This window comes from Idiotropiscis lumnitzeri, chromosome 1, assembly GCF_059441095.1.
Source record: "Idiotropiscis lumnitzeri isolate Australia: NSW breed Sydney's pygmy pipehorse chromosome 1, RoL_Ilum_1.0, whole genome shotgun sequence".
NCBI classification, from domain to species: Eukaryota; Metazoa; Chordata; class Actinopteri; order Syngnathiformes; family Syngnathidae; genus Idiotropiscis; species Idiotropiscis lumnitzeri.
The window spans coordinates 38793521-38809151 of record NC_142391.1 but is presented as its reverse complement, the minus strand read 5'-3'; the positions used below and the strand labels follow the sequence as shown (position 1 = coordinate 38809151).

At 42.9% G+C, this 15631-nt stretch overlaps 1 protein-coding gene across 3 annotated transcripts in view; it reads left to right on the top strand.

Annotated features, from left to right (window-relative positions):
• The window catches only part of cabin1 (calcineurin binding protein 1), a 37811-nt gene extending 27049 nt beyond the window's left edge, over positions 1 to 10762 (top strand). For all 3 annotated transcript variants that reach the window (XM_088299968.1, XM_088299958.1, XM_088299949.1), the window contains 5 exons: positions 98 to 172; positions 3720 to 3981; positions 5423 to 5599; positions 7696 to 7898; positions 7982 to 10762. In XM_088299968.1, the coding sequence (XP_088156094.1) occupies positions 98 to 172; positions 3720 to 3981; positions 5423 to 5599; positions 7696 to 7898; positions 7982 to 8125 (861 nt within the window). In that variant the 3' untranslated portion in view covers positions 8126 to 10762. The remainder of the gene's footprint in view (positions 1 to 97; positions 173 to 3719; positions 3982 to 5422; positions 5600 to 7695; positions 7899 to 7981) is intronic.
• Positions 10763 to 15631: the final 4869 nt, after the last annotated feature.

Here is a 15631-nt window from a genome sequence, read left to right as displayed (position 1 = left end):
ACATGCAAGAAAGAGTACATTGAAAGAGATTTGTGAAGAGGAAGCCTGAGTGACTTACACTGTTCTAATATGGCTAATGTTCCTCCTCTTGCTTCAGGTTGATGAGGATGTGGCTCTGGACCAAGCTGTGAAGTTTTGCCAGATACAGTTGGCTACTTCTGCCCAGCGACAGGTACATCCAGCTCATCTCTGTTACTCACTGCACATTCGCACTCCCGCAGGGTGAGCATTCATTCGGAGCCGCACAGTCACACTGTCGTTTTAGTATGACTGGAATTCCCACCAAAAGGTTATCATACCCTGTGATGACTAGACGTTGAACTTTTCAAGAGTTACAGCAACAGTGTTGTACTTAGGAACTGAATGAACGGGTTTCTAATACCAAATACATTAAAAACAACAAAAGATGACAGTGTAGTCCTCTTTCAGCTTTCAGCACTCAAGTTTCACTTGGTGTAATCCCCCCCCCAAAAAAATACCATAATCTTGTATTTTGACCAGAGTTTTAGCAATAATTCCTTGAAGGTGATCAGAAAATGTGAACATTTTACCGCTAGGTCCATGAAGACATGTTTGCGTCAGTTTGGTTTTCCGACAATAGTGAATGAATAGATTTATCTACGTAAAGAGACCAACAATTTTCTTCCATTGTCACTTTTAGTTTATTAAAAATATATTTCCCCGTATTCAGCATCTTGAGGTAAATTGTGCCAAACTGATAAATAATTTGGTAATCCCCAGACTTATTCAAGTAGATGCCAGCGCTAAATATAACCCACTGAACCTCCCTATTGGCACTTCTGCCTTACTCGCTAGTTCCCATTATGTCATTGATCTCAGCACAGTCACTATGCAAACAATCTGGTCAAAAATAGAAAGGAAATACCGCTAAATGAACATCTTTTTGTACAAATATAATAGAAATTCAATGTTTCTTTTTCTAATTGATTTACTCAAGGAGAAGCACAAAAAAAAATCACCTTATTATATTCAATGCCTTATTTGTTCTGCCTGTTGCCCGTGACTCCTCTTCATCACGTCCTAATAAAAGAGTAGAGTGTGCATCTGGCAGCCTCCTAGTTCTGTAGCCTAATCTAACAGCTGGCTATGTGGAGTCATTGCACCGCCTGCTCACGTCGTGGAGTAGCAAATGTGAGGAGACACCCCTGTGCTCCAGGCCCAAATGTGAGAATTCTGTGCCTGCTTCTCTTACATGTCCACACAGTCTTTCAATCCCACACAAGTACATTGTGCCAAGGTGCCTGTAAGGCGCTGAGCGAGGCGCTGCGCATGAACATGGCTGGGGTCTTTTATTCATTTATTTTTTTAAATTCCTCTGTTAGAACTACATCTACATCTGTGCTAATCTGAGTTCAGTTTTTGGCCAAGGAAAGGCTCCACTGTACCAATGTTTGGGAAAAACTGGTCGGTTATTGGGCTACTTTTTAAATTCATGAAATTAATAATCCATGAATCCTTAAATGATTCCTTTTAACAACATACAGTTGAAGCAAAACACCATTTCAATGCAACGTTAAACCACCCATTAACTACTCATTTTATAAATTGTGTGGCCTTTATTACGATCAAGGGTTGGCTGACGTCTATATCAGCTGATTTCTGGTGCAACCAATTTAAGTAACATCAGCCTGCTACCCCACCAAGCAGCGAAATTTCTCAAGCTTTCAATCAATCAAATTCGACAATTATTCTCACCCAACTCATAATTATCCGTGGTTTGTCAGACTCAGACTGGCTGCATGTCTTGTCCCACAAATTTCTAAGGGAGAGATTCCAATTCCAAAGAAGTTGGGACATTGTGTGAAATAAAAATAAAAACAAAATACAATGATTTGTGTATCGTTTTCAACCTATACTTAATTGAATGAGTCCAGGGAAAAGATATTTATTGTTTAAAGCGAAAAACTTTATTTTGCCAATATTCACTTATTATGAATTTAATGCCAGCCACACATTCCAAAAAAGCTGGGACAGGTGCGTGTTTATCGCTGCGTTACATCACCTTTCTTATCAACAACGGAGAACACTAATCGCTGAAGCTTTGTACAATATGTGAAATTCTTTTCCATTCTTATTTTAATGCATTAATGGTGCCTTCACAGATGTGAAAGTTATCCATGCCATTGGAACTAACACAGCTCTCCCATCACAGAGGCTGGCTTTTGAACCTTCTGCTGATGATAATTCTAATGGTCCTTTTCCTTTTCTGCCCAGAGGACATAGTGTCTATGATTTCCGAAGATCATCACTGATGACGTGCATCTTGTTCGGCTCAATACAAGCCGTGACATTTATGGGTGTTGTTGATAGATGGCTTTTGCTTTGCATGAAAGAGTTTTAACTTGCAAGTGACAAATTTGCGAACTGCCAATGCTCTTCTGAGGCGTTTCTGAGCCTACGTGGCAATGTCTTTCACAAAATGATGATAATTTTCAATGCAGGTCACGGGCTTTCAATGTGGGTTTTGATGTGCAAAGATTTCTCCGGATTCTCTGAAACTATTGATGATATTTCGGACCTTGAATAGTGAAATCCCTGAATTCCTTGCAATAGTGCATTGAGAAACATTCTTAGACGGGTCGACCATTTGTTACACAGTTGTTCACAAAGCACTGAGCTTCATCCCATCTTTGCTTGTGACTGACTGAGCCTTTCGAGGATGCTCCTTTTAAAACCAAATCATCGTACTCATTTGTTTCCGTTTAACACCTGTAGAATCTTGCAATATTTTTTTTGTTTTGTTTTTAGCATCCCACAACTTTCCTAGTATTTTGTTGCCCCTTTCCCAGCTTTGTGGGAACGTGAAAATGAAACAAAAAAGACTGAGTGAATATTTGCGAAAATAAAAGCAATGAAATTGATCATTTTAAACATTAAACATCTCGTCAATTTAATTTACTGTAGGTTGAGCGTGATTTGCAAATCATTATACTATCAGTATCCCAACTTCATTGGTATTGTGCTTTGTACAAGATAGCTGTCTGAACAGAAGTGCTGATGTTTAATTAATGAATGAATCATCAAAACTGGAGCATGCTTGAAGCTCCTGACACTACTATGTAATTGTTGTCCGTGGTTTGGGAAGGTTGCGCCCCTGTATTCAATTTGCAGGATCCCCGCAATATAATACCCTTGGCAAGCTCCAACTTTACATGCCAGCAGAGATTCAAAAGACTTTTGCACAGGAGTTTCACCATTGCAAAATGTTTTGTGCTTTTATAATTCATTTGTGAAAACACATGTTGTCAAGGTGGTGAAGTGGCCTTCAACATTGTATCTCATAATTTGAACAAAATAAGACCCTTAGGAAGAACTGGGCATTGGGCTTCACGAGTTCCTTTCATTCTCTCACTCAATTCTGGATAGGAGGATGAGAGAAAGTATGCATTTCTGCTAACTGTGCTCCACTGTTGCCATGGCAGCAGCTGTGGGAGCCATCCAAATGTTGTCACAGGTTGTTTGTGCAACTCTTGTGTTTTGCAAGTGGTCCTCTAAAAAACACTCAGGAATGGAGCAGGGAGGGAAGTGGTAAGATTTGCTGGAGATAGACTCAAAACTTTGCCTTGTTTGGCTTCTTTCACTACTGAGAGTTTTTGATCAGGTACTCACTCACTGTCAGAGGATGCAAATTTCTTCCTGAGCTGAGTTCGCTTAGTGAGTGAGAGCTGTTCATAACGCTCTTCCTTTGTCTTGTGCAGCCCATGTGCGACGCGCCTACCACGCCTAAATACAAGGAGCACAGAGATCTCTTCTTCCCTGCCTCTCTGCCAACGCCAGTTCTGCTCAGCCACGCCACGTGCCACCCATTGTCCAACCAGGACGGCCAAGCCAAAGTGATGTTTGAGCCCATGAGCAAGTTACCCAGACCTCAAACGTCAGGCTTCCATGATCAGCAACCACCGAGGAGAATGGCTTGCCACTCTGCGGCAGCAGCAGCTTTGTCCTTCCTGCAACACACAGGTAAAGTGCGACCCACTTTCTCACATTCATTTGAAATTGTCCAAGAAAGGTGGGTGTCTTTTAGTAGCAGCTCGAAGATAGAGCTTGGCCAGACCAACAGATTGTGCCTGTCCACTTCTGTAGCTTTATTACAGACAGACTGACATTACACCTGAAGTTCATTTTAGACTCTGTGACACAGGGTTTTATAGTTACGTCAAAGCATATACAGCTTATATCTCGAAATCAGCTTGATGTAATAGTTACTAGTGCACTTGCCTTATAGTCATGTTTGGAACTTTAGTAATTTCAGGAATGTGCAGCTACTGCACCCTTCCGTGGAGCGTTTTTGGTTTTTAGCTACAAAAATGCAATTGACATTCAAATAAGGGGCCAATTGGAGAACATTGGATAATAAGTATTCAGTCATACTTTTTCTTCATTCTACTTGTCCTAATTAGGGTGGTGGGGTGAGCTCGTGTGTATCCCAGGAGTGCTATAGATGGCAAATCCAGGACCAGAAAGTAAAATCCCTCCCCAGAAGCACGTTGAGCTAGAAGCACCTTTGGCTAAGGACAAACTGTGGCAAGGGTTTTACTTTCTGGATTTGGACCACAACCACTGAGATGGACAGTCACACCAGTGAACAATGTTTAGTCTCCAATTACCCTTTGCATCTTTTCGTAATGTGGAACTAATCCGTAGTACCAAGAGAAAGCAACCGCAGGGCCAACACACAGGAAGGGCAGAGCAGAGATTCGAACCACAAACCTGAGAACTATGAAGCAGTCATGATCAACGCTGGTTCATCATACTGCCATGTAAAAACTGAGTAATAAAAGGAATGATCCATTTATTTTTGGGGGCTATAAACTCAACTGCAAAAGATGCCACTAGATGGCAGCAAAGTGCTTCTGCATGTAGCTTGTAGATAGCACTCGAGGCAAATGAATTACACATTTTGCAGCATTATTAAATACAACAATGGATGTGTACAAGTCATAGCGATAAATGTTATATGGCAACATAATTCATGATTCACAATTCTTGCTTTTTTCAATAAAACTAACATTTAGCCATTGGCCTATTTTTTAAAGTTTGGGAGTTTATAAAGTTTTTCCGTAGTCACCTCAAGAAAATGAGTTGAGTCAAATTTTGCACAGATTAAAATTTGGACAACTTTTAAAAGATGCGCAGGGATACAATCTTTGCATGCACGTATTGTACACAAACTTCAAAACTCAAAAGCATTAGCTTTGTATGTTTTTTTTTCTCCTCCATCCAGACACCGTTGTTGCAAAAGCTTTTAAATATATTCATTCCTTCCTATTAGCTCCATCTGAGATGTTTATTTTTTTCTATGATGATGTATTCTGACTTATTACAAATCAATAGAAAAGATCTGTTAGATATGATTGTTGATTGTCATAAATGTTTGTTGTTGCTCATCTCCCTCCCCCAGAAGAGCGTGAGGAGCCCACAGAGGGACTCTTGTACCGACAGCAGGAATCGCACCTCTGTCAGCAGATGAAACTGGCCTCTGTGTCCCAGGCGCGGGAAGCAGCAGCAGCAGCCGGTTGGTTCCGGGAGGAAATGGCGACATGTAGCAGCAGCGGCAGCAGCATGCAGCAGTGTCCAGGTCAGCAACACAGCAGGAGGCTTCAAATAAGTGCAAGTGTACTCACCCTTAATGATGGCTGCAAAAGAAGTCAACGGCTACATAATGGTCAATGTCAAACTTGCAGCGTTTTATAGCATACGACCATAGGGCCCACCGTATTATTGGGCGCTGGCATGTTAAAACATACGTTACCTTGCGTGCACATTGAAACATAAGTTAAAAAGCATACTAGCTTATGTTTAGAAAAAAGCAGCGGGAGCAAAACTGAGTTCTTCTCCCACACGTACATACTGTTGGTCTCAAAGCGTGACCAAAAGGGGTGCTCACACAGTGCAAATTGATTGTTCCCAAGCAGTCCAGCGTTCTTTTGCGTCAAACTTTACCAACAGGGGGTGTTAACACGCACTGTGTAATGCTTCCAGTCAGTCAATCAGTCAAGCGGATGGCTCTTTTTGTAACTCTGTACAGAATCTTGGAACTCAGTCCAAACATAGGATGCTCTGCATTAGAATTCTCTGTTGGAGGAATTTTGGGACTTTTAGGTGTGACCTATGGTCGTGAAAATACAGTAATCACTTAACTGGTCATGGTTGCACTTCGTAAAATGAAGACAATCTATTTAATGTTGCACATTCCCCAAACAAAAAAAGCCATGGCTGGCGCTCTTCGTTAGGACATCATTTCACGTCAACAGCGCTCAAAAAGTTAACATAAATTGGATAATTGTTCTGTACTAAAATTTGCTTGCCACTATTTTTTCATGACCTCTGAATATACCCTGCTGTTACAAAGTTTGGGGTCTTCCGGGCAATTTCATGTTTTCTCTAAAAAAGTTGCATGTAACACTGCAATTTAAAGGTTTGTCCATCACTTTGAAATGTCCTTGTGGAAAAAAAAAACAAAAGAGAAACGCTTTTTTTCTGAATATATATAATATTTTACAGTTTACAAGTTCAGAGCAATTTATTGGTTAATTTATTTGATCAGCTTCAGTAAAAAGAAAATAAAACCGTCAGGAAAACAAACTGATGGAGAATGCTTATCAAGTGTATTTCTTTTTGTTTAGTATGACAAAACATATTTCAGTAACAATTGACCACAGAAACACAAGCAATTACGCTTGACAGGAGTGTTATTTTTGGCAGGCATTTTAGGTTTAGTATTAGTCTTAGTCTTTTGGACGAAAATGCTTATTAGTTTTTGTCATATTTAGTCATTCCTATTCGTGATAGTTTTAGTCTACGAAAACTCCAAAATGTTTTAGTCTAATTTTTGTAAACGTAGTCGACGAAAACTCCCAAAATTTGGAATCCATTTTAGTTAAGAATAGGCATACAAGGTTTGCACCCAATAGCAAAGTTTTTCTGATGGACTACTAAGGATTTTCCATTACAATCAGATAAAGTAGTGACAGTGGAATCAATGCTCATTGCTTCAAAATAAGCAGAGAACCAAAACATTTTATTTGGCATTATCTCACACAAAGCAACATAAATAAAGAAAATAAAAATGTTTTATCAATATAGGCTTGTAGTAGACTTGTTAAAATACAATAGCAAAGTACAAAGTCTATCAAACATTCCTCTTTAGTTGTAACAGCTTGCTGTTATCAGAACTAAGTAGCCTACCGAGTGTCACTGTGGCCATGGTCTGTCAAACGAAAGCGTTTCAGTGTGTGCGGGCCGAGACCAATGACTGCAGACGTGTTTGTGTTTGTTTTGTTGTACCAGTGTGTGTGCGGTGCGTGGTGGTCCTGCCCAAATGAGGATAGATTGCACCAGCATTGCAATTTTTTGAACGACAGATTACATGTACAATAGGAAGGGATGTCATCAAATTTGAATGTCTGCCGGACCACACGCTAACAATTTTGTCCTGTCTCGTCTTGACAAGGAAAATTCATGTTTTCAGTTCATCTCGCGTCGTGTTTTTGTTATCAAAGAGCCACGTTTAGCTTGTCATTGGCTCGTTATTGTCATGAAAAAAAAGGGGCGTTATCGAAATATTTTCGTTATCGTCATCAACACTTCTTGACAGGCTCCACTGGACAGAGTTTACAAGAGGCCATTAAAGTATAACATTGACAAGTGTGATGTGTGCATGTTTTTCCCCAGATCAGCAGCACTACGCCAGCAGTGATCTGTCTAAGCTTCCAGACCCCAGTCGAATCCGCTCCCGCGTACCGCCTAACATGCCAAAGCTCTTCATCCCCGCTGCTGTCACCAAGTTTCCCCCGGAAATCACAGTGACTCCGCCCACACCCACGCTTCTTTCTCCCAAAGGCAGCATCTCAGAGGAAACCAAACAAAGGCTCAAGGTATAATTCGGAACGGCGCTTTTGATTCCGTGCGCATCATGCAAGCGCTCAACACTGACCCCTACTGTCTGCTCCCCGCGCAGAACGTCATCCTGTCGTCGCAGTCTGCCGCCACGGTCAAGAAGGACACCCTAAGCCAGCCCTCCTTGGAGGTGCAGGAGACGTCCAGTCAGGAGTCATCGCTAGAGAGTGAGTCGGACGAGGAGGACGATTACATGGACATCTGAGCCTCTCCAGGCCTCCTGTGTGGAAACATTTTGAGCATTTATTCCATATCCTTCAAATGTAACTTAAGGTCCATGCGCTAGCACACTCAACGTCATCACCACAATTCGGCTCAGTAGGATACTGCAGTTAAACCTTACTGACAACTGTTGTGCAGCACTAGTAACGCCATAGGCCCAACTAGTAGGCATCTGTCACACGCGAGTCGCCTGATCAAGGATAGCCAATAAATATTCAATGTAAGGTGGCATTTTACTTCCAATCAGCATATAAACTTAGTGACTACGTGAAAACGTGTTAAAATGCAGAACTGTATTGCTAGCTCCTTGTCTTTAAAAAATACAAACCTTTCTACCCTGAGAAGTACAAGCACCTAAATATTGAATGTACCAATTACACCACCCCAGGTTCTTACACATTTAACAGCAGAGGTGATTTTTCAGCCTGTTGGCATCCCAGTCACTTACTAGTTGCACAACTGCAAGTTACTAGTGTTGAAACTGCACAAGTTGCTTGTGCTACTAGTGACATTATGAAAATCTACTAGTTAACATCTTGCACTTCACTCGGAGTACTTGTTCTCAAACCTTTTACACCAAATAACACCTAGAAGAAATACTGAGCGCTCCAAGCACCAACATGGTGACCCAACTTTAAAATACAATGATCATGAAAATAATATTAGTGCAAGCCACTCTAACATTATGCACAGTTGAAAAATTGTACTAAAAAGTTGAATTACAACTGAATTGTACTTGTGGGATGATTCCTTCAAGTACCACTCGAGTGAGCCCAAGTACCACTAGTGCTACTTGTACCATACATTGAGAAACACTCAACTAGTGCACAGCTTTGCATCACAAGTTGACTATAGTTGTCCTACTAGTGAAGACTACTAGGGGGCTAATAGTGTGAGTTGTAGTTTGACAAGTGCAGCACAGTTCTTAAGTTTTTATTGCATACGGGGAGGTCGAAAGCAGCACTAGTCTTAGCATTACCAATCAGACAGTCATTCAACTAGTAGTCTACTACGGTGAATTTGCTAGTACATGGACCTTAAGCTGAATGTCAAGGACATCGGATAAATCCTCCAATGGCTTTCCATACTCCTGTGCCAGCAGACCGCACTCTACTGGTGTAACGTTATCAAGTGCTGGGCCACTGGAGAACACGACACTGCAGCTTTGGTCTTGATTGATGCAATTGGTCAAATCCCCCCAACTGAGAGAATGCCGTATTCTCATTGGCTGTGGCTAACATGGCCCAGCTTGTGGCAATCACCCTAGCTTTAGTCTCTGCATGTGTGTAACGTGCCATGTATGCATATCACGGCGGCGCGCCCAAGCTGCCCGTCACCCGTTTATGCGTCATCATTTTCGCGGTGTGCTCCTCACTCCTCCGAGCTGCACCTTTGTCCTTCTCTTGGGATGAGGACCGATGCCGATTGGGATACATTTCAATGGACAGCAACGGTGACAAAAGAACAGTTACCGCCCAACGCCCTAACCTGTAGCACATGGGAAATGTTTACACTCAACATTGGGTCAGTAAAGCACTCAAATGTGCTGCTTTTGTACTCGTCGTGTTCCAGCAAGACTATATTGTTTCTCTCTCGGCAGTGCATCTGTAGCTGTGAGGTTCTCACCAGGGAGACGACCGTCACCAGCACTGATGTGAATGATGTCGAAATAGGACGTTTTGTACATATCATCATCCAAATATCTTTGGCAGCAGTAGCGAGTGAGCGAGCGAGTGACTGAGCGAGCTGGAAGGTGACTGGCTTTAATTCCAAACCCTTACCAGAATTCAACATGCATGCTGAAGTGGTGTCTCTAAATTCCGACGCCTTTTCACCGGTCAATTTGTTGCATTACTCAGTGGAAGACAACAGAATGTGTATTTTTTTTTTTTTTTTACTAATTGTTTTATATCAAAGTAATGGTATGTTTTGGGTTGTTATTGTTTTTGCTTATTGAAAGGTGAATGAAACTGTAAATGAAAAACCTGTAAATGATTCATCTTGACATAAAAAAAAACTTTTTGTATTATTATTTCCTAACATGGTTGTTTTATTGAGGTGTGAGATATTTTTTCAGTTTTCTCTGCTGATCTTTTGGAAATGTACCACAGCTGTCTATTGTGGATGTCTAACCAAAAATATATTTGAACATTTGTACACTTTGTCCTGCTGTAGGCTATTTCAAATGCATCCAAATGTCACGTTAAATGGAGCAATGCAGCAGATAAGACTGTCTTTCAATCTTTGGTGAGTTTGAGGCCTATGGAAAAGTTGGGAAGATGAACGCCGCAACGCATGTTGATGTGTGACATATACGTCAACTATTATGATTTGTCTGTCATGAAATCAACTAAATGACATTTTATTGCACGTCTAAGCACTTCCTTTGTATCTTGACATTTTCACATGTAAAAACAAATCTTCCATTCCTCAGTATTAAAATGAGTGCTACTGTTTTTCCCAAGGTACGTCTTAACTTCTAATTTATGAATTTGGCTAAATATTCATTGGGACATGTTTACACTTGGACTAATTACATTATTTAAACCCTGAAATTATGAATCAAGCATTAACTTTTCTAACGCATGTTCAATAAAAGACAGTGTCTACCGATAGTCAATGGCTGTTTGCTTTCTTGCTTCAATACAAGTGGATCCACCAGATAAGATACAATTTCTCTTAAATTACTATCAGACTTGTCATATTTAATCGCTTGTATATGTTCAAATCAACTCACATTTATTTAGGTATATGTTTGTCCTGCATGTCATTTCAAATCTGCAAAGAATTAGGACAAATCAGAATAAAAAATCCCTTTATTGTCATTGTACTCAAGTGTGCAACGAGATTAGAGAGCTCCCCTTTCCAGTGCAATACAACAATAATTCAATTAAGTATATAAATTAGATAAGAGAATAAATAGTGAGATGGAAAATAATACGAAATAGGATATATAGAAACACATCACAATGCTGTTTTGTGAGGTTAGGGTGGTCTCGTGTGTGTGTGTGAGAGTTCAGTATGGAGATGGCTCTTGGAAAGAAACTGTTTCTCAGCCTATTAGTCCTTGATTTGATGAACCTGTAGCGCCTGCCAGAGGGCATCAGGTCGAACAGGTGTGAGTTTGGGTGGGTATTGTCTTTGACGATGTTGAGAGCCATGCTGAGGCACCGGGCGGTGTAGATGTCCGACAGTGAGGGGAGAGGGCAGCCAATAATCCTTCGCGCTGTTTTGACTGTCCTCTGGAGCCTCACTCTGTCCGCCTCAGTGCAGCCGCTGTACCAGGTGGAGACACAGTACGTCAGCAGGCTCTCGATGGACGAGTGGTAGAAGGCCAGCAGCAGCTTCCTGTCCAGGTTGAATTTCCTGAGGACTCTCAGGAAGTGCAGACGCTGGTGGACCTTCTTTACCACTGCTGTGGTGTTGTGTGTCCAAGATAGGTTATCGGAGATCTGTACTCCCAGAAACTTGAACGTGTGGACCCTCTCCACACACACGCCTTCGATGCAGAGGGGGGGGCGGCACCGTCTTGTTCCTCCTGAAGTCGACGACGATCTCCTTTGTTTTTGCAATGTTGAGTTGCAGTCTGTTGTCCTCGCACCAAGCCGTCAGTCTCTTTACCTCCTCTCTGTAGGCTGTCTCGTCACCTTCCGAGATCAGACCGACCACTGTCGTGTCGTCAGCAAACTTGACGATGGTGTTGTTACCGTGGGCCGGGCTGCAGTCGTAGGTGTAGAGGGCGTATAGGAGATGGCTCCGCACGCATCCTTGAGGGGAACCGGTGCTCAGCATGCGGGTGGAGGACGTGTAGGGGCCGAGCAACACAGTCTGGGGTCTGTTGGTCAGAAAGTCCTTAATCCAGATGCGTGTGAGGGCAGGGAGGCCGAGAATGTCCAGTTTGGTGACGAGGATGCCCGGGATGATTGTGTGACGGTTGGGGCGAGTCAAAGCGAGCGAAGAAGCAGTTAAGCTCCTCTGCCAGCGATGCACTCGGGTCTACAGATGTCATGCTGCTGCCTCGGTAGTTGGTGATGCTCCGTAGACCCTGCCACACCTCCCGTGGTCTGTTGCTGGCAAGGTGTGACTCCAGCCTCCAGTAGTCGGCCTTGGCTATCTTAATGCCTTTGCTCAGGTCAGCACGAGCCACCCTGTACAGGGCTTTGTCGCCTGACCTGAAGGCAGCGTCACGGGCCTTGAGGAGAGAGCGGACCTGGCTGGACATCCAGGGCTTCGCATTTGGGAAGGTTGTTGCAGTAGTATAGGGCGGTATGTCATCTAGTGGTGAATTGTGATATTGCAACTAAAACTGTACAGTGGAACCCCGTCCACCCCCAATTAGCCTTTCCCCCATTTATTTTTTTTAAATGGGGCTTAATCAAGAGGCTACTGAAATTGTGGTCACCAAAAAATACAATGACGTTAAGTATGCTCGCCATGACCTCCACTAGCCAGAGGCTGCGCTGTGTTTAATTATGGACTAGCTGTGTCGTGACTCGTGTGCCCGCTCAAGGTAGTAACTCACTTAATGTTTTGTGTGAGAACCCTTAATAATAATCATCAATCAAACATAATTGCCCGTGCAATTTGCTTTTCTCCCTCGGATTTCTCAAGGTGTGACATCATTCAGAAAACGAAAGATGCGGCACATTTGAAGTGAAACTGTTTTTCCTGAACAGACCACCCCGTGCGCCACTTTGTTGCTCAAAGGGCTCGTACACTCGGGTGTGAAGTCTGCGGCACGAGGGAAGTCATTAGTCTTCATTAGCAACTTCCAGCAGTTTCTTATGAAGTGCTGTGAAGTTGTCATTTGTCCCTTTGCCTGAGTGAGATGTGGGCTTTGTTTTCTTTTGTGGGGGGACCAAATGTGATCTTAGCCAGCCCCTGCTCAGTAGATGGGACACTGACTTTTTTGAGGATTGACTTTTAATTTGCTTGCAAATACCGACACTGCCTCTAAGTTCCATTACTCGTAAGGTTTTGATTTCAAGATCCGCTACACACACTTGAGTTTGTTCCATGTTCCACTCAGCCAAGAAGCTCCTATCTCTACAAACCTCTCCAAGTGGCCACTTAGGCATCAAAAGGGCATGCTGCATGGCTAATGTGAGCGAAAGGTGTGAGATTTCTCGTCAGTCCACTCCGGGGGCTCTTTATTGGGCCGCTACAGAGCCGTCTGATCCTCGGCCCGGGCTGTATATTGCCAGCTGTTAACAGTGGAGCACAGGGGGATCCGTGCAGTGAAAGCAAATGGCTGAAAGGCTGACACCAGGAAGGTGGAACATCGTGGCCAAGGCGATCTGTGCACTGCGTGTGAGCATCAGTTAACATGGATATAACCGAGGAGATACCACTCAGTCCAGCTTGGTTCTAAATATTCAGGTGGCCTCCTTTCACTCGGGTTCGATCGCCCAGTTTTGTCCCGAGGCCATGCCGAGCCCTTGCCAGTCCCATCTGTAACCTCCAGGATGTAACGGAATTGCCACTGGCACTGCTGAAATGCTTGGAAAGCTAATTTACCGTTGACATCCTTAGAGACAAAGTAGTGAAGTCAACGCTACATCCTGTATATTTCAATGGCCAACTTAAATTGCACATTGCGGAGGTGAACTTGTAGTGAGGAGTACTGTCAGTCATACCACAAGCGTTTTCTCTGCTAATTTCACAATGAACTCACGACCGTAAAGTAATATGAAGCACTTTCCATAAACAGTGGTCACAAATGTTTTCAAGCAAAGTAGTAGGACAAAAGCCACCAAAAACAACTTGCAATGATGGTAAGACGGCCAGAGATTGAAAAATGTATACAATGCGCATAACTAAGTACAGGGAAGTCATTAATTAAAACTTTATATACTATTGTGCTGTATTGCAAGTACAATTTTTTCTTTCTTTTTTTTTTTAAAAGGTATCGGCTACCAGTCACCGGCAAAAAAATAGTCCTCCTCTGGCAGTAGTTAGCGGTATAAAGCGGCAGTTTGACACATTGGCGAATCATGTTCTGCGTCACTGTGTAATCCTGAAAGCTGTTGACCGGCCTTCCAGGGTGATCCCCTCAGGCCTTAAGGCGGGTGTGAGGAGCAGTAAATAAACAACAATTATTAGACGTTAAGCAGTGTAAAGAGGTGTGTAGAGGAATTAAGGTGAAAGTCCTTCGACAAGATGTTAACCCCTAAACACTGAGATCAACCAATGACCTCTGACTTGGCTGCAGAGGATGCGAATGCTAAATGCTAAGTGAGGAGAACCACACGCAACCTGTGATTAATAACTCCTCGGCAACAACTGGTTTCACATAAGGAGGATAAAAACACGTCACACTTCTTCAAGGCCAATGTTGTGCCACCGTGGCGAGGGAGAGGGTGTTACGAGGTGAGGTTCTGTTCTGAGAGAAGCCCGCATTTAACATCACTTGGATGTAAAATGATTGCAGGGAGCATCTTTAAGTGCGTCATTACAAGCTGTGCGCCATTATCCTTTTCATTCCTCATCGACCCGGCTCGGGAGTGTGAAACAATTCCGTCAATATTTTCACAGGCAATCTTTACGCACGCTGAAACATCTGATCACTCAGTGCCAAAATGTCCACTAAGTACGCCCGTTTCAAGTGCATTAAATGGGTCCCTCGCCACACAGTTCCTGAAACGGCTTTAGTGCAAAGGTGTTAAGAGAAGGCTCTGTATGTATGCAGCGCGGGAAAACAATGAGAGTTAAGAGGAAGTGGTGTGACGGTGCATGAAAAAAAAAAGGTTGACCGAGACGTATAAATCACTTCAATTCAAATCTTCTTTGTGTGGGCTGCATTAACATGCTATGACACAAGCAAGGACGGGCCCACGTATGACACCGGGGGATTTGGCTGCATGCGGACGGCGGAAGGACGGCCAGGTTGTTGCAGTGACTCTTTATTGTTTGTCCCTCCTGTTCCATTCAGGGCTGACTTTGGGCTTGTGGTGCTAACTGGTTGTTAATTGGCGGCCAATACAGCACATGCAGAAAGTAGCCCCTCTCGGGGAAACTAGCCTAATGAGATTATCTGTCAGAGCGTGGGCCTGTCTAGACAGTCCCAATACACACGCAGCCACTGGTGGTAGTGCTGCAGGCATGAGAAGACGCCCTCAGGTAAAATGTACCTGTGGAAGGAGTGCTACGGTGTTATCATCATGCCATTATGGCTTGACGCTGACTTTCCCTCCCAGCATCATTTCTTTTATGGAGAAGAAGATGAGCATGTGTTTAATATGAGAGAGGCGTGGGACTCGAGTCACATGATCAAGTCATTTGAGTCCTATTTGAGTCGCTAATTTTAGGATTTCCGGATTGCTTGGCTAAATTGGATAAAACACACAACTTGATTTTGAATTGATATTCATGAGACTCAACTTGAATTACATGACTTGCCTGTTTACATTTCAAGATCTGTACAAAAGATAGTCTGCTATTTGTTTTGTTTTAAAAAGAAATGTTTTTGTGTCATGCTTGCAAACCTGGC